The 18,220-nt window shown below is 38.3% G+C and overlaps 3 protein-coding genes across 8 annotated transcripts; all 3 read left to right on the top strand.

The window, feature by feature from the left end:
• The first annotated feature begins 502 nt into the window (after nt 1-502).
• On the top strand, nt 503-5,680 carry LOC103985438 (transcription factor MYBS3). Of its 4 annotated transcripts, none has more exons than XR_671727.3 (4): nt 503-959; nt 2,593-2,801; nt 3,676-4,424; nt 5,036-5,310. XR_671727.3 is itself a non-coding variant. In XM_018823804.2 (4 exons), the coding sequence occupies exons 1-3, from the start codon at nt 701-703 to the stop codon at nt 4,114-4,116; spliced, it is 873 nt and encodes a 290-aa protein (XP_018679349.1). In that variant the 5' UTR covers nt 580-700; the 3' UTR covers nt 4,117-4,148; nt 5,036-5,310. The 4 variants fall into 4 exon arrangements, 3 of the variants coding, with proteins under 3 accessions (XP_018679349.1, XP_009401604.1, XP_009401485.1); XM_018823804.2 differs by having other exon boundaries at nt 580-959; nt 3,712-4,148; XM_009403329.3 differs by lacking the exon at nt 5,036-5,310 and adding an exon at nt 5,394-5,680 and having other exon boundaries at nt 583-959; nt 3,676-4,148.
• A 2,849-nt stretch (nt 5,681-8,529) lies between these two features.
• LOC103985288 (O-fucosyltransferase 30) lies at nt 8,530-11,580 on the top strand. Of its 3 annotated transcripts, none has more exons than XM_018818258.2 (3): nt 8,530-9,008; nt 9,575-10,678; nt 10,763-11,580. In XM_018818258.2, exons 1-2 carry the CDS (start codon nt 8,587-8,589, stop codon nt 10,650-10,652), a joined length of 1,500 nt encoding a protein of 499 aa, XP_018673803.2. In that variant the 5' UTR covers nt 8,530-8,586; the 3' UTR covers nt 10,653-10,678; nt 10,763-11,580. The 3 variants fall into 3 exon arrangements, with proteins under 3 accessions (XP_018673803.2, XP_009401330.2, XP_009401254.2); XM_009403055.3 differs by having other exon boundaries at nt 10,781-11,580; XM_009402979.3 differs by having other exon boundaries at nt 9,575-11,580.
• An 828-nt stretch (nt 11,581-12,408) lies between these two features.
• Nucleotides 12,409-16,426, top strand: LOC103989042 (chaperone protein dnaJ A6-like). The gene is made up of 7 exons (XM_065104557.1): nt 12,409-12,528; nt 12,724-12,886; nt 13,097-13,239; nt 13,311-13,452; nt 15,227-15,423; nt 15,514-15,644; nt 15,787-16,426. Exons 2-4 carry the CDS (start codon nt 12,740-12,742, stop codon nt 13,321-13,323), a joined length of 303 nt encoding a protein of 100 aa, XP_064960629.1. The 5' UTR covers nt 12,409-12,528; nt 12,724-12,739; the 3' UTR covers nt 13,324-13,452; nt 15,227-15,423; nt 15,514-15,644; nt 15,787-16,426.
• The last annotated feature ends 1,794 nt before the right edge of the window (nt 16,427-18,220 follow it).

Raw genomic sequence — 18,220 nt, forward strand, 5'->3', positions numbered from 1 at the left:
CGTTTGTGCTAAGATACAATGAGTTTACAGTTCTTTAGTTCCAAAATACTTCGTCAAATAATCCATTGTTTTACATCAAATTTCATGTAGTATTATACAATATTTAATGAACTATATATAATAGACATAAGATAATAACGATATAAGAAAAAACATAAATCTAAACAATATCTAAATGTTAAAAATGACAATAATAAATCTTATAATTGTAATATAATGTGTTGTTATAACTTTCATTTGAGAAAATATATGCAACCCAAATATTTGACCCGACAAATATACCTTCAAATTGATTGGGCAAAGCTGTTGGCCCATTACGACTCTTGCATGAAGAGACTTCACATTAGGTAGAACCAATGGTAGAAATGTTTACTTGAAATAATATCCTCCTCGTGGACAATGCCGCCATCTGTTCTCCGTATATCTTGCATCGAGTTCTCGATAGTACCTCTTTGATCACCTCCCTTATTGGTTTAGGAGCGGAGCCCATACGGCACATGCTTGTGGAACCCACACTTGATCCAACCATTGGATGGTAATCTTTCCGGGGAAGCCTCGAGAGTAGAAAACTAATTCTACTCTTCATCACATCTCCAGGTCTTCCTCTTCTGCAACGCCGTCGTCTCGAGCGATCTTCCAATCCGAAATCTGTCCACTTAGTTTGGCTCCAAAGCTTGAATCCAGAGGAGACGGCGGGGGGATGACGCGGCGGTGCTCCCACTGCAGTCACGATGACCACCACTCCCGGACGTGCCCCAACCGCGGCGTGAAGCTATTCGGCGTACGGCTCACCGATGGATCCATCCGGAAGAGCGCCAGCATGGGTAACCTCTCCATCGTCGCCGGTTGTAGTGGCGGTGTGTCGCCCGCTGATGGGTCGGAGCCGGGCTGCCGCGACGGGTACGCGTCGGAGGATTTCGCCAAGGGGTCGTCCGCGAGCTGCCGCGAGCGAAAGAAGGGTGAGTCGCCCTTGATCTCTCGCCCCTCTTGCTTGCTTTGTTCCTTTTTTAGGTCAATCCGTAAAAAGTGGGCCTTTTAAGCCGAATGAGAGCCTGTCTATCATACTTCAGTAGCTTTCTTTCTTATCTCAATCAAATATTATGTAAAGGTCTGGATTTGGTTACACTTAGCGGAAAGTTGAAATGAAATGTGTGATCTGCCCGTCTGTTCTGCTTTCCAAACTTAACATGTGTGTATGCTGAGTAGAATCCACACGTTAGCTTGTAGGCATTCTTATTCGGGTCCCAAATTTTTTTGTTCAAATGCATGTTCTCTCTTCATGAAGGATATAATTAAGTTTTGGGTCATCTTGGACTTGTAAGGGATGAGATCTATGCGTCACGATTTCAGGATCTCCTTGAGGATTTTGTTTTTGCTTTAGATTTGCTATCTTGGTTTTCACTGTGTAGGAAATGATGGTATCTGAACAATTATTAGTTTCCGGAGCAGTATGAAGAAGTTATAGGTAGAGGGAAGATGGCAATGAAAACTTCTATTAGGCTGCCTACATTTCCTTCTATGACAGGCACTGGAAGGGATGATTTGTTCTGGATTGGTATTTGGTGCCACTAACCGTGCTCTTACTTTATCTGGATTTTAGAAGGAAGGCTGTCGAAGAATAAATGACTTCTCTTGTAGCTGTGCTGTTACTAATAAATACTCTAACCAAATGGGTAGTCAACTTTATTGAAATTTTCATAATCAGTCCCAAGGATGTAGCTTTCTGATCCAAATAAGAAGAGCCAAGTTGCTAAAAATTTGACAGGAAACAAACCGAAAGAAATGGCAACCACAGAAAAATGAATGGATCAACTTTTACAGTTTAGTTTGATTGGTTGGCCTGCTTATTTTAGATATAAACAAAGAAATGGAGCTTGTTTGAGGAAAACATAAAGAAATGGAAAGAAATATACTGAACCTTTAAAGTGGTTGGTGATGCAGCATAGGTTTTGGTGACTAACTAGGGTTTGATATAAAAATTCGTTCGATTCTTGGGAGGTGATAGAGTCTCATAGTTTAGTTGGGTTGTTCTAAGAATATAAAAGGAAATCTGGAGAAGATAAAAGTATTTTGAGAAATAAAGAAGACAAGTTGGTGACAAACCACCAGATATTCTACTGATTGATACAAAACAAAAAAGTCATTGTGTCATGATAAAACCAATAGAATCTATTCCAGTTGAAAGCCACTTCTACTGCCCCCCACACAGTAACATTGGCAACGCACAATGCAACCCTGAGCTGTGGCTCCCACAGGTTGTAACTGACTTCCTAGCAAGTGGCAAACCCTCCATGGATGGCACTTCCACTAATCCATCTTGACAGAAAGTTCCTATATATGGCTTAAAAGATGGAGAGGAGAGTAAAATTGAGAAAAATAAAGATACATTTAGATACAAGTAGAACAACAGTCCAAGCTTGTGCATGTATAAAAAATCGCTCAACTGTACTAGATTCGTCGACATGGAAAATTTTCTTGGTATCACGTCCATTTCAGTTTCCGATTCAGTGTTTATAACCATCAGCTGTGTTATTCCAATCTGGAGCTTGATTGATGATAGTTGCATGGGCTCTTTGTTGATGATATATGCAGGTAATCCGTGGACTGAAGAAGAACATATGTTGTTTTTACTCGGCTTACAAAAGCTTGGTAAAGGTGATTGGCGAGGCATATCCCGTAACTATGTGGTATCAAGATCACCTACTCAAGTGGCTAGTCATGCACAGAAGTATTTTATTCGGAAAGCCAATACAACAAGAAGAAAGAGAAGATCAAGCCTTTTTGACATGGAACCTGATGAGGTCCCTCTCTCTCTCTCTCTCTCTCTCTCTCTCTCTCTGTCACTGTAATGAGCAGATGTTTGCATCTGTTCATTTTAGCTTCCTTAGGGGAAAATGTTTATGATTGTCTATTAGACATGCACAATGCCACATCATGTCAACATGATTGGATTTTGACATATTATTCACAGTATTTCAGCCTAATCTATTACATTTAGATAAGTTTGGACCCTTTCTGTGATTTATCAAGGACTGATGACCCCTTAAATCTGTGTCTTTTCTTTCTGGGATTGATTATTTCTGTGAGGGCTACTGATACCGAAGACTCTATGGAACCATTTTTATCTATCAACCATACAGTTTAGTGAAAATGAAAGGATTTCTGGAGAGAAGAAGTTTAAATACCCAATACTGTGTATAGTTGCCAAGTCAAGATTGACAGACTTAGGAACATTCTTTCCTGCATCTCTGAAATTTGAGCAAGGTGAATGACTTCTTAGAGAAAAATAATTTTCAAAACATGCCAAGAGTGGATCTCTACATGTAGAACTACCATGCCTGGAGGTCTTGCAAAGAAAGTTTTCAAAACCTTAAGGTCAAAGATCCAGATAATGAAGTTCTTTGAGCCCTGTCCTACAGCAAGTGCTCAATGGAAGCCTGTGAATATAGTTGAGTTATTGGGTTTTCTTTTCTAATTAACACACACACACACACACTTTCCTTTACTTGTTTGGTCGCAGATGAGGGTTGATGTATGCTATTGTTACATTAAAGAAATCGTGCAAAGGAGACCTCTTTAGAAAGGTGGGAAGGATTAATTTTTAGCCACATATATAATCTGTTTCTAAAATCATTTTTTCAGTATGCCTAACTATCCCACCTTATAATTTTTCAGCCCCTCGAAGCTCAACCATCTCTAATGAACTTCCAGGAATCAGAGGCACAAAATAACAAGCCCCTTCCAGTGCCTCCAACACTGAATGAGGATTTTGAATCAATGGACTCTAATGATGAGAAAGCAGTTGTCCCACAACCGGAAGCTCTTCAGTGCAGTTATCCTGTGTTACGTCCAGCTTATTTTTCACCATTTCTACAATTATCATTCCCTCATTGGTCAGGAGACAAAGCAGATACTTCAGAGCAACAGGCACATGAAATTATTAAGCCAACAGCAGTACATTTAAGGACCCCCATAAATGTTGATGAACTTGTTGGTATGTCAAAACTGAGCATAGGAGAGTCTGCTGGAGAAACAGCATCTTCACTGTTTTTGCTTGGAGGTTCAAAGAGGCAATCCGCCTTCCATGCTAATCCATCCACAAGGGCTCATACATGATCCAACTATCCGGACAGGGTCAACAAGTGAAGGTTTGTCCTGTGATAATTATCCTTGCCTTCTTGTTAATAGATGATCACGGAACCATGGAAGTAACTGCATTTTTGGACAATTTCCTCAGACTGCCATTCTTATCTGATATTTTCGTAAATGATCAGTTGATTAGCATCCTTGGTCATTGGTATTTAGCAATTTCCAATCAAACAGCAACTGTGGCACATAAAATGCACCCAAATACCATAGGTTCTTGGTTGCAGACGTAACTGTTTTGGAACAACTTCAGTTTCCCACTGCTGAAGTCACTGAAAGTAAGCACTAGTTCTAAAAGTTAAACTGCACTTTTTAGATAGCTGTGGTTCTGAACTGAGTTCATTGAATTGGATAACAATTAACAAGTAGCTTCCAAATTCATGTTATTAAATTTTGGTTTAACAGAACATACGCTTAGTTGGACTTTGCTGGCCTGTTTTCGTTCTACTTGTACTCTTGAATGGATTTACACAGTATGTTCTTTGTAAGTCTTTCGGAATTAGGATAGCTTTCCCATTTCAAGATTCAGGGCCAAGAATTAAATAAGTGCAGAACTTAAATGCATGTGAGACTGGTTTATATCCTGTGATGCTTACTTGGTTACTTTTACGTTGATGCTTATCAGAGGAAAACATAATAAGGATCTGTTATACATGAATTAAGAATAGACTGAAGATAATCTGGAGATCAAAAGATGTTGCATATACTCTAATAAACCTGATAAACATGTATTCCCAAGCGTTGTATGATTTCTAAGCAAAGTTGATGTGTTGTCCAGGAGATCTATTTTTCATTTGCTTTCTGTTATATCGATGATAGTTCACTTTCTAGTCTTTGATATCGTGTGATTTATGTGCTGAGCATGTCTTCCTGTTTTAATCTAATTAAGGTGTTGTGTTGTTGGGGATGCTACTCTGGTCTTCAGAAGTCTTGCTTTTTCCATCAGAATACAATTGAATCCATGCTAACCATCTGCCTCCTGCTGCTGATCACATAATCATTCATTGTTCTTGTGCCTGTTAATAATAATGTACAGCTTCAAGGACTTGTATCTTTATACAAGAACTTAAATATGTTATATGTATTCATTATTTTCTATATGTATTATATGCTGAAGACAAATGTAATGTGTAACTAGCATAAAAGATTCAAGATTCAAGTTTATTTACCATTGTTTACTAATTGAGTGTTTTTTTTATTTTGTTTTGTTTACTTAATGGTGTGGCTATCACTGATATTATGTGTAGATTGCTGGATTTGCTGTATTTGAAGTGGCAAGAACTGTGGATGTTTCACTGCAAATCACTGCTCAGACCAATTCAAAACATTGGTGAGTTTTTTGTTTCTAGGAATTCTCTAAACTATGCAAGTACCATAAATCAGGATCAACTGTGAGCTAACTAGTCTTCAACCCTCTCAGTATTTCTCATTCTGAGTATAATTGGAGAAATATGATGAAAAGAATTGCAGATTGAGAAGTAGTCTTTCTTTTATTTTTTTATGAAGTAGTCTTAAAATTCCTTGAAAAAAAGGCCAACAAAAGAAAAGAAAAGAGAAATCACTCTTTACATGAGTGTGATTATCTAGAAAAGCTCAAGTTTTCAGGTTTTCCGGATAGCACCCCTTGATGTCTAAAGAGAATCTCACTTTTTAATATATGACGAACATATCATCAGTGCCGGTTGTAATTCTCAAAATTTTCTCCCAAGCCAGTAAGATAGGTTAAGTAGAAGAATTTGATTGTCCTTATTATATCATGATATTGAGGTGTCGATAGCCCTTATTATATCATGATTCTCAAATCACTTGCTCCCTAATACATAAATAGTGGAGTTAGGGCATGATGAAGTTTCTATTTGACTATATATCAAAAGGAGGATGATTCAGCTATCTTATCGTCCAAAAAGTGTTGTGGGTTGATTCGCTTGTGATGTCATAAAAAAAGAGTCTTTTGGGTTGATTTGATGATATTGCGAAAGTAGCACTTTAGATTGATTTAATTGTACTATTATTAAAAGAGCTACTTTGAGCTAATTCGATCGTATTATCATTAAAAGGAGTGTTTTGGGCCGATTCGACCGCACTATCATCGAAATAATAGCTTAGGATTGATTTGGTCGTGCTATCCTCAAAATAGTAATTTAGGCTGATTTGATTGCATTATCATCAAAGTGGCATCTTAGACTGATTTAATTATATTGAAATGAGCATTTTGGGCTAATTCGATTGCATTGTCAAAAGGAACATTTTGAACTGATTCAATCATGCTATTATCGAAAGGAGTGCTTTGACGGATTCAACCATGTTGTTGTCGAACTAACGCCTTAGGCCAATTTGGTCACATCATTATCATGAGTTGTCTCTTCAAGCGGTTTGAAAGTGTTGGTGTTGGGAGACACCTCTTCAGATGGTTCAGTCATGTTGGTGTTAAGTGACACATCTTCAGGTTGTTTGGTGGTGTTGGTGTCGAAACACACTTCTTCGGGCAATTTGAACATATTGGTGTTGAAAACTATATCTTTAAGTGGTTTGATTATGTTGGTATCAGGAATGACCTCTTATAGTAGTTTAACCATATCAGTATCTAAATTTGCTTCTTCAGACGATTCTATTATATTAGTATCGAGAGCCATCTTTTCGAGGGGCTCAACCGTAATGGTGTCAAGAGCCAACTCTTTAGGGGTTTGGCTATGTTGGTGTTAAGAACCATCCTCTCGAGCAGTTCAACCATATTCGTATTAAAATTTTTTCCTTTGATGGAATGGTTCAACTATATTACCGTTGGAAATTAACTTTTTAAACTATTACTTTATCCTACCAAAGGATGGTACGATGCAACTGCAACCCTCCCTGCTTAGCTCCGATGGTAGCCCTTATGCTTAGATAGTGTGTGTCATTTTTTTATTATGCCCTCGTAACATCGATCTATTAAAGCAAAATTTGATTATCTAACATGCGAATAGATCTCACAAACTTGATATTGGGAGATATATAAGTTCAACAATGGATCCTATATAATATCTCTCGGATACTTAAATTAGTAAAAGGTTCTTCGAATTTGATGGCTCTTATAATCCACCTGGCTGGCTCCCTTGAGAACATAGTTGATGGCTCTTATAAAGTGATAATTTGATCATTGGATTGAGGTCATAGTTAATACTCAGAAGGATACATGTATCCTCCAACCATAGTATCAAATTCAATAAACATAGGATAATGGTTGGTTGATTCAATCTTTTGTACCAATTTTTATTGAACTAAGTTGGTTGTCATATCACTTAAAGGGTCTGTAATTTAACCGTGAGATGTCAATCATGTGACATTGATGTATTGTGGTATTGAGGTATTAATCATGTGACGTTAGATATAAATCATCGGATACTAAAATAACATCTATCCATATTACTTTATAATTCTCAAATCATATTAAATTGAATCAGTTATTATTTTTTAATAAAGTTATAGTATTTTTTTATTGAAATGGTTTATCATATTTAAAAACACTATGACTCCTTAATCAATTTAGATAATCTTAAACATTAATTATTAACCATATTATATGTTTTAAGATTTAATAAAATATTTTATTTAAGAGTTTTTAAATGATTTTAATATAAATTAAGAATATTTTGATATATTTGAAAATTAAGGATGACAAGTCCTTATTTTTTTTATGCAACCTTAATTTAGGCATATAGTTATTAAAAAATCTTATATTATTTATATTATATAAAAATATATGATTTAGAATAATTTTGAATGGACTTATAGTGTCTAGTGTTTTTGTCACTGAATCAAAATGTTACAACTCTAATAAAGAAATTATAACTAATTTTCTATTAAAATTTTTATTAAAGATAAATATCAATTTTACTAAAATTATTAATATGAGAATCCGAATGATTTCCAATGAAAATTATGAAGATCTTGACCTATTTCATACTAAACCATAATGAAAATTTTAATTTTTTTTTCCACTGTCTTAAATTTAGGTCTAAATATTTTAAACAACCTTATATTATTTACAATCATTTAAAATAGTGATATATTATTCATTTATAATGTGTTTCAACGAAATTATTGTGTTTTTCATTCAGTAATAAAAAACACTATCACCATATTAAAAAATATTATAATAAAAAATATTGTATCTCTATTGAAAGATCCCAAACTAGATTTTTTGCAAGAAATAATTTTTAAAAGATATTTTAAATAATTGACGAATTTTTTTTTAAGATTTGAGCGAGAAAATTGATATTTTTAAAATATTAGAAATATGAGATAATTGTTTGAAAATTATATAAAAAGGATAAAAAAGATCTTTTTTCGGACAACGTTTATATATATATAATTTAAAAGGGATCGAGCCACCGAAATAAGTCACAATAAGACACCTTTCTCGAGCGTTGGTTACGGCGGTGGGAGTATAGAGCGAGAGAGATGAGTCGATGGCGGAAGAGAAGCCCAAGAAACAAGCCCCTCTTCTTCCTCTCTGTTGCCCTTCTCGTCCTCTTCGCCCTCTTCCTCGCCTTTTGTCTCTCCTCCACCGCCGATGTCCTCCGCTCCCTGCTCCCTTCCTCCTCCGGAACCCTCGACGCTGCTCGATCCACCCAATGCGGCTTCTCCCTCCGCGGCGAGCGATTTCTCTGGTTCGCCCCACACAGCGGGTTCAGCAACCAGGTCTCCGAGCTCAAGAACGCCATCCTCTTCGCCGCCATCTTGAACCGCACCCTGATCGTGCCCCCCGTGCTCGACCACCATGCCGTCGTCCTGGGTAGTTGCCCCAAGTTTAGGGTCTCCAGCCCCACCGAGCTCCGGACGGCAGTGTGGGATCACATCATGGAGCTCGTTCGAGATCGGAGGTGAGTGGCTATTAATTGATTTTCTGCTCTCAATTATGTCCGATGAGGATCAAAACCAAGAAATTTCATGGGAATTCAGTAAATGTTAAATGAACAAGCAGTTTCCTGTCATCAAATTGATTTTTTGAAGTCACCAATCAAGAAACTTCAATTATTTATCCAGTGAAATCTGTATACTTTGCACTTCGTGGTATGTCAGCCTGGGCAAAAAAGGCTGATATGAAGAAAGGCGATTCTGCTAGGAAGCATCATGTCAAAAAATGAGTGGAGAATAATAGTACCTTGATCGCTGCTCTTGAAATCTGTATCATGCATTACCTATGTTTATTGATTTAAACCAGCTCCAATTACCGCCACCAGAAGCGACAGCAATTTTGGGGATTAGTCTTTGCCCAGGCTGTAGTCAGTTTGTTATATCACAACTTTGTATAGTTTGTAATATGCCACAACCAAAACCCAAAATCAAACTTAAAAATTCTTCTAGATTGTGGGTGACTAATTCTTCTTTTGTCAGTGTTGGCTGCTGTTTGTTAGTATTTCTGAAAAATCTTGTGTTCCTTTTTCAGGTATGTATCAATGGGAGACATAATTGATCTGTCTGTGGTGACATCATCTATGGTTAGAACAGTTGATTTTAGGATATTTGCTTCAGCTTGGTGTGGGTTAAACATGGAGCAAGCTTGCTCTGGTGGCTTATGTTGTGCCATTTCTGGCAAAAAATCTGCTGTGGGAAATTTTGATCAGTGCAGATCATTGCTATCTGGCTTGCAGGGTAATAATAACCAGTGTACATATGCTGTAGAAGATGATTGTAGGACAACTGTGTGGACATACCTTCAGGACAATGATGAAACGTTGGACTCGTTTCAGGCCGGCCAAGAGTTGCTGAAAAAGAAGAAAATTTCATATGTTAGAAAACGTAGAAGTATCAGTAAAGCTCTTGGGCCTGGATCAAAAGCTGCAATGTCCCCGATCCTGGCTTTTGGAACGCTCTTTTCAGCACCTTACAGAGGTTCTGAGTCGTATATTGATATCCATGAAGTGCCAGGAGACCCACGAATACAATCTTTGCTCAAGAAAATGGAATTTATTCCTTTTGCCCCAGAAATCCTGGCTGCAGCGAAGGAGTTTGCTCTGAACAAAATTAGAAAGCCTTTTCTCTGTGCTCAGCTTAGGTTGTTAGATGGGCAATTTAAGAACCATTGGAAGACTACATTTTCAACTCTGGAGCAGAAGTTGAAGTCCCTAGAACTGAAACCAAATCAAAGGATACTAAGTGATCCTATTAATATTTTTCTCATGACAGATCTTCCTTCTGTAAACTGGACTGGTACTTACCTGGCGGACCTTGCAAAAGATTCAACATATCAACTATATTCCATGGAAGAAAACTCTGAATTGGTCATGGAGGCAGCCAAGAGACTAATGGCATCAGAAAATGGTATCAGGTCTAGTGTCCTTCCAAGAAATTATGAAGGATCACGGAAGAAGAAAGCTTGTAACCAAGTGTTATTACCAGATATTCTTTTGTATATAGAAGAATCAGTTTGCAGCTGTGCATCACTGGGGTTTGTGGGGACTGCTGGGTCGACAATAGCAGAAAACATCGAGCTGATGAGGAAGAAGAACACCTGCAAGTTGTAGGGCATCTTTTCATCATTCTTATGTTGGTAATACGGTTAAACAGTTCCTTGTCATTGATTTCACAATAAACATGGATGAACAGTCTGGATACAATCATTCATGAGAAAAAGATGCTTTTCTTTTTTCAGGAAGAACATGAAATACTTGAAACAGTGTTTGAGTGAGATTTACATCTGAGGCAGCATTCTTGTCTTTGGAACTCTGTAGAAGGGAATGAAGCTAAGTAGTTGATCTCAGCTTTACGTGCAAAGCACAACATCAGAAGGAATCGACACATGCCCCGTTTTTTGTCTGAGCGGAAGGGAACAATCAGCTCTCATCACTTATGGACATATATATTTATATAGAAGTTTAGTTCTAAGGATATTGCAAAAAGGACAAGTTTCAGCAGTTCAGCTATTGAAAACCGATGATGCTTCATCCCCAATTGCTTTCAAAATGAGTGTACTTAATCGGTTATCAAATCTGTATTTGATTTTTCATGGTCTACTTTGTCACGGAAAGCTTGTTTTTGGCATACCATTCTAATGTTTGTCCAAAGCTTACTGTAAGATGCATCCTGGTTCAACATTTTTAACTGTGGATCCTTTCAAAAGTCTGATTTTAGTTGTGCAATGCAGCACTGACAGTTTGGGAAGGATATCTAGATACCAAAGGCTAGATTGCTGCAATGTGGAGTACCAAATAAATACTTGTGGTTCATGAACTGCATGACGGGAGAAGGAAGGCTATGCCATCATGTATTTGCCCACCCTAAGATGAAGTTAATGTCGTCACACCAGGATCAAGAAATTCTAATCTTTACCTCTGAAGAATTTCCTTATGGAACCAGTTGCATTCAGATCAAATGGCTGAATTGTAGATTGTAAAACTGTTAGCTCCATCTTTTCAGTTCACTGACTTCACATGAATGCTACTAGTTGAGACACCTATGACTCAGTTATTAGCAACTTCTTTAAATGTTGGTCTAGAGCAAGCTCAGTGGCTGTTGTAGTCCTCCTCTCTCGGCACACGGATCTGCCAACCTATCGGCACGCGGATCGCTCACTAATTGTATGGTTTTTCTTTTTGGATCTCGGAGTTAGGATGCAGAGAGGGTTGTGCATCTTGAGGCTGGACAAGGTCGTGGGAGGGCGACGGAGCTTGTCGGGAGGGACGTGACGGTGACAAAAGAGAGTAACCAAGTGACAGGCGTCGACGCAAAAGGTGATAGAGAGGAACGATGAGGCGTAAGGGTTGGACGAGGCCGATCCCATGTCTTACGGTAACATTGTGTTCCAAGATGATGGCTTGTTATTAATGCATGGAGACCATCGAGTCAAGATTGATTGTTTGGGGATCACAAGTCTTAACCGATCATGTCGAGTCAACTAACCCACATCCGATCATCGTTATGGTTGAACCAACCTATTTTCATCGAAAGTGGTCTTTAATTACTGCCTATGTCCTGACTCGCTTACTATAAATATCACGTTAGAAAAAAAAAATCACTTAGTTAACGAATCATACTGTCGCAAGTATTTTTAGTAGGTTAGATGAGCTCGTGGAAGACAATATCTTTCGATGACGAACACTTTGGATTCACTAATACACACATTTTCAGACATGTCTCTAACACGTCATCCTCGTTTCGAGGTCAACGAGGAGAGAGTGGTTTTAGTGGACGACTTACCAGCATACATCCACCGTCCAATTCATCATCCAACGGCTTCTACCACTCCGAGCTCTCCGAAGCGTAGCCCGTGCGAGCGGTCTCCCTCCTATATAAACCGACACGATCTCCTCCTCTCGCCCTCGAAATCCGCTTCGACGCGTCCACCACTTGCGCCCGCGATCACGTCGCGCTTCCACCGGCTCCGATCTCCATCCCTTTCTGGTAAAAGTTCTTCTCTTTTCTCTGTTCCTCTTGTCGAATTTGTTGTGTTCCTCGAATTGATTGAGGAAAAAATAGGCTAGGTTTTGATCCGAGATTTCAAGAAAAGAATTGCATCGATGTTTCTACTGATTCTCCGCCGTTCTGGTGGGAAAATCGGTTCTTGGCTTGATCTTTCGCATAGTTTTACTGATTTAGTGTGAGGTCGGTCATCATGTTTGGGGGTGCGCCGGGGAGTGACCGTCCCGATTACTATGAGATTCTTGGTGTTGCAAAGAGTGCAAACCAGGATGAGCTGAAGCAGGCCTATAAGAAGGCAGCCATGAAGAATCATCCTGATAAAGTTGGTGACGCTGAGAAAGTAAGACCGTCCTCCATCTCATCAGTAGTTCTCTTGCTCGTGTTACTTCTTTTTCTGAATGCTTATTTCATAGGATGCTGTCGTTGCCTCATGTGTTGCTTGTGCTGAAGCATCTGTTGTCTTCCTGCTAAAAGTTGTCCATCGTGATATCTCAATTGCTGCTTTCAGTTGTATCATCGATTGTGATTTGATGTTTATGATTTGGAGCAGTACGAGGAGTTGTCTCAAGCATATGGAGTTCTCAGTGACCCTAAAAAGAGGGAAATTGATGATAAATACAGGAAAGATGCCCTCATGGGAGGTGGAGACACATCTCATAATCCTTTTGAAATATGTGAACATTTTTTTTGGAGGTGAGTATTGATTGTTCAAATGCTTTATTCTCTGTTTTGGTTTCATTCAATGAAGCTCTGTTAATCTGAAGGTGGCAACTCTAGACATCACATATACCTAGAGAAGTGGTGAAGATGTAGTTCATAGCTAACGGTTTCTTTAGAAGACTTGTACAACGGTGCATGCAAAAGGATTTCCCGGTCGAGAAATGTGCTATGTCCAAAATGCATAGGGTATGTCGTCTACCAAACCTAGTTCCTTTCTGCTATGTGTATCACGCACTTAGTTTGCAAAATTTTTCTTCACTTAGATTCGGTAGTTTCTTATATCAATACATTCTACGCATAATGAGCTTTTCTTGTGGAGAATTTTTCAATTCCAAAACGCAAAGGGTGTGTTATTTGCCAAAAATAGTCCATTTTTCAGTTATGTATATAATGCACTTAGTTTGTAAAAACTTTTCCTCTTAGCTTTAGTAGTAGTTATATGATAAAAATTTACACATAGATTGAGTGCTTCTTTTGGTATTATAAACTGAGATTTTAATTGATTCAAGCTGACACAATATTTTCATGGTAATGGTTTTGCAAATGTTTGCAAATGTTGCAGAACATGCATCTCATTGAGCATTCTGTGGTCATGTTACACCAAAATGCTTTTGGAACTTCCAAGCACCGTGGGAGATTTTCTCCTCTTTATTACGATGGTGGACATTTTTAGTTAATAATTTTTTATCATAAGAAACTTATTTGATTGGTCTCCCTGGATTTTGGAAAATGCTTTTGATGTGTCTAAGATTTGTTTGAAGCAGTAGTTTTTTCGATAAACATGCTTTCACCCCAGGGTTTGTAGTACCAAGTAACAATCAAGTTTGGTAATTATGTTCATTAGTGTTTCTAAACTCGTACTTCCTTGTTGACCTTTGCAAGCCACCAGTGCATCTGCAATGGTGGCCTTCATGGTGACTTCTTATAACCATGGATGCTAGTAGCTGACTTGCCAAATGTTATATTCTTGAATTTGTGAAATAAAATTGCCTGTGAAGTAGTAAAATGAAATGAGCTGATTTAAACAGTTGCCAAGCATCCAAATCCACTTAAGGGTTCCTAAAACAGAATCTAAAAGAAATGGTTTCTTGTTAAAATTCCTAAAGCTCATCAGAATAATTGAAGTCCAAACCAAAACCTAAGATGACCCAACATGGATCTTATTAATTTCGGATTATACCAACTAACTTCTGTAACCTTTCACGAAATTTGTACGATGTGTCTGAGTGTTAAGATGTTTTATTGGTTACTGAAGTTAGAAAAGTCTCTAATGTGAAACATTCTGTCATGCCAATTGATAGTGAAGTAGTTTTACTGCTTGCATACCTCAGAATACATTTTCTAGGACTTAATGAATAATGCAAGTAGATTCTTAATTTCGACAATGCCAGGTGCCAAACAGATAAATCTTAATGAAAATGAACCGGTTCTGAAGAAAGAAGGGGGAAGTAGAACAAGAAGGAAATGATGCAGTTCAAATGTTTAATTAAGTTCAAATTTTATTTTGTTGGTTCTTATCTTTAATCATAGAAGGCTATGAATTCATCTATTGTCATGAAAGACTCGGTTCAGATGAGATTTGTTTGGTGCTTATAGGATTCTACAGGTAGTGATAGTTACCTTACATTTATAATGCATCTCAAAAGGTGCTCAATTTTCACGTTATGTTTCTGAAATAGAAAAGAATATATTTGATCAATTATTGTGACAGTGGAGATCCATCTTACCTGAAAATTAAGTTAGATTATCTCATATCCATCTTACCTGAAACATGGAATCTGAGGTGTAGTGTGCCCTTGTTATTAGTCGAAGCCCAACTTGATTCAGCAGTCTTGGAATGACCTGTCCAATGGGGTCAAAGCGAAATCTTTAATTTAGCTCAAATCCCATGCATAAGTTTTCCTGTCCTAAGTGAAGCACCTTTCCAATTGAAGATTCATAATTTGTTTTCCCTCTATAGGTTATAGATAAGTGGAAACTTGTAGCAAAACTACTAGTCCTTTGATTGATTCTACTTGTCCACGAAAGGCTCCAAGAGTGGGAAATCAGAGACATGCCATTCGTGTCAAGGTAGAGGCTTGAAGATTGTAACAAGAATGCTTGGATTAGGCATGATCCAACAAATGCAACATACGTACGAGCAATACAGCAGCTCAGGTGTTACAGACTATTTCCATTTTCTTGTGACATAACAAGAGCAGAGATATCTTTTCCCATTCGATTTGTTCAAACCTATAATTAATGCAGGTGAGATCATCGGCAGAAAGGATAAGTGCCCTCGGTGCAAAGGAAAAAAGGTTATCCAGGAGAAGAAGTTACTGGAGGTGCAAAGGAATGCAACATAGAAGATTGTAATCCGAGGAGGAGCTGATGAAGCTGTAAGCAAAAATTTTGTTTCTTTTAGTCTTCCTTTTGCGTGGGTAACATTCATTGATATATGCTGACCATGGAATGTTAAACCAGTCTCTACCCTTTTTCTCTTGTTGTCTAAATACTGCTGATAAAATACAAATCTTGCAGCCTGACACAGTGACGGGACACATTATCGTCATCGTACAACTCCAGGAGCATCCGCAGTTCAAGAGAGCATTTGGTGATCTCTATGTGGAACATTGGCTCAGTCTGGCACAGGCATTTTGTGCCTTCCACAATTTGCTCTGACTCATCTCGATGGTAGACGGTTGCTCATCCAGTTAAATCCAGGGGAAGTCGTGAAACCTGGCAAATCTTATAATTGCTTCACCTTCTCTAATTAGTTTCCAGCTTCCATGTAACAACATTAATCTGGCATGTTTCTTCTGTAAGTAATCAACTGTGAAGGGATGCCTTTACATCAAGTTCCGGTGCCTTCTCACCTGAACAGTGCCGTTCTCTGCATAAAATTCTGCCTGCAAGCTTTAGCAGCCTATCAGTTGTCTGACATGAAGCTGATAAACGTGAAGAAACCACTCCATATGATGTTAGCATCGGAGAGCAAACGAGGATAAGACAGCAGCAGCGGCTAGAGGAGGAAGTTTCGGATGAAGACAAGGATAGAGCTGCACGCGTGCACTGTGCCCAGAGGTAATTTTCATACACCCATCAGTACTTTTTATCTATTTGTTCACATCTGCCCATACGATAGTTTGATCATTAACCATCAGATGCTTAGTTTTTCTCATTATTTTACGGATCCGACGTTATATATATATATATATACTGGAATTTGGTGGCTTTGCACATGGATGAGTTGGACGTCCATCAGTTGTCATATGATTTGCTGCCATGAAGTTGATCAGCATCATTCATTCCAACGTAGGGAGTTGAGTACTCTGTCCTAGAAACCACGTGCTACTTGTGTACCAGATATTGTTAAGAAAGTCGAATCATGAGATCCTTTCTTGGAAAGGACAGATTCCGCAAGGAATCTCGAATCATGTGCCTGAATCTTATATACATGTATAGGATCATCAAGATATCGAAGGTTCACTTGGAAATTACTATACTGAAAATACAAAATCATGATAATGATCCGTGATGAGCTTCTTTTCGATGGATAAATCTGAAAGAAAGAAAAGAAAAGAAAATTCAACATTTCATGATCGGTAATCACGAAATTTACAGCAGTTGCTGCTGATGGGTGGTTGTGTCAAGGAGAGGAGAGGGGTCGTCTGAGGGAACAGCAGTTGCCAATTATTATTATTATTATTATGGCTCGAAACAAGACCTTGGTTTGGCAGGGTTGGAGACCTCGTGATTCGTGATGAACCACCGCCACATGGCCTCCACTCCTGTGCGGTGGACCAGTCTATGGTCTAAACCACAAACAGGTTGTCGGCACGTGCCAGTAGAGTGAGATCACAGTGTGTTGCTTTGACAAACGTGCATAGACCATCATGCGTGCGATTTCATATTTCGGTTATCCCCACACGTTAGAGAGACTCCGAATATAAAATTAACTTATGAGGATGTAAATTCTTTGATCATCATTAAGTCATGAAGATGTTTGTCAAATCATCCAACATTATGATCATAACATGACGGACGGCTCATATTTAATATCAGGATTCTCGGTTAACGTATCATGATGAATATATAGGCAACTATATCGTGTGATCCGGTTGCTATGAGGAGGACGTGGTGGTTTTGCCTCCAATGCATTGTTGCCGGAAGAGAGAGAGAGAGAGAGAGATTAATTTGACCATCTAATCATTGAGAGTGGGTTGCTACCTAAATCTTGGTTCAAGCTGCAGTGGGGGAGACGAAGACAATGCAATTTGGTAGGTGGCAGGGCTGATGAAACTGATTGCTGTCATGTGACTTGACCACATTCACGTCGTGTTTAAGATGTGTGGGGGCAGCCACCACCGCCATATCTGACACTTTCATTGGCCACTGTATCTTCTTCAGGCCATGTTTTTACGATTGTGCCAGGCAGACCCGATCAGATCAGTTTGGTCATGTGGCAGCATCCTACACAACCATTCCCCTTTCAGGGTCCCACATGACAACCCCTCTTCCTTCCTACTGTACTGTCCTATGTTGGTATACACACACACACACACACTCTCTCTCTCTCTCTCTAATGTGCATGTAGTACACTTCAGTGGGGAAGTTTTTTGATGTGATGAGGACTATGGCGGCATCACATAAAACAGATTTATAGTCTTAATGCCCTCATTGGATGTATAATTGTGGAGCATAATCTAAGTACTTTTGGTTTGCTTAAATAAGTAAGAAACTCCTCCTCCACCTTTCGTGGCCTCTTCTGCACCACTGGACCATCTTCTCCTGCCCATAATCATCCATCTGTCAATTTCTCATATATATATATATATATATATCATATTTATATTCATGTGTCAAAATCGCATAATTATTTATGTTCTCCAATAGACACAATAATCTTACTAAGATTCTAGAATTTAACTCAAATTGGATTCATCAAAAATAATTATTTTAATTAAAATAATAA

Source organism: Musa acuminata, chromosome BXJ2-4 (genome assembly GCF_036884655.1).
Source record: "Musa acuminata AAA Group cultivar baxijiao chromosome BXJ2-4, Cavendish_Baxijiao_AAA, whole genome shotgun sequence".
NCBI lineage: Eukaryota > Viridiplantae > Streptophyta > Magnoliopsida > Zingiberales > Musaceae > Musa > Musa acuminata.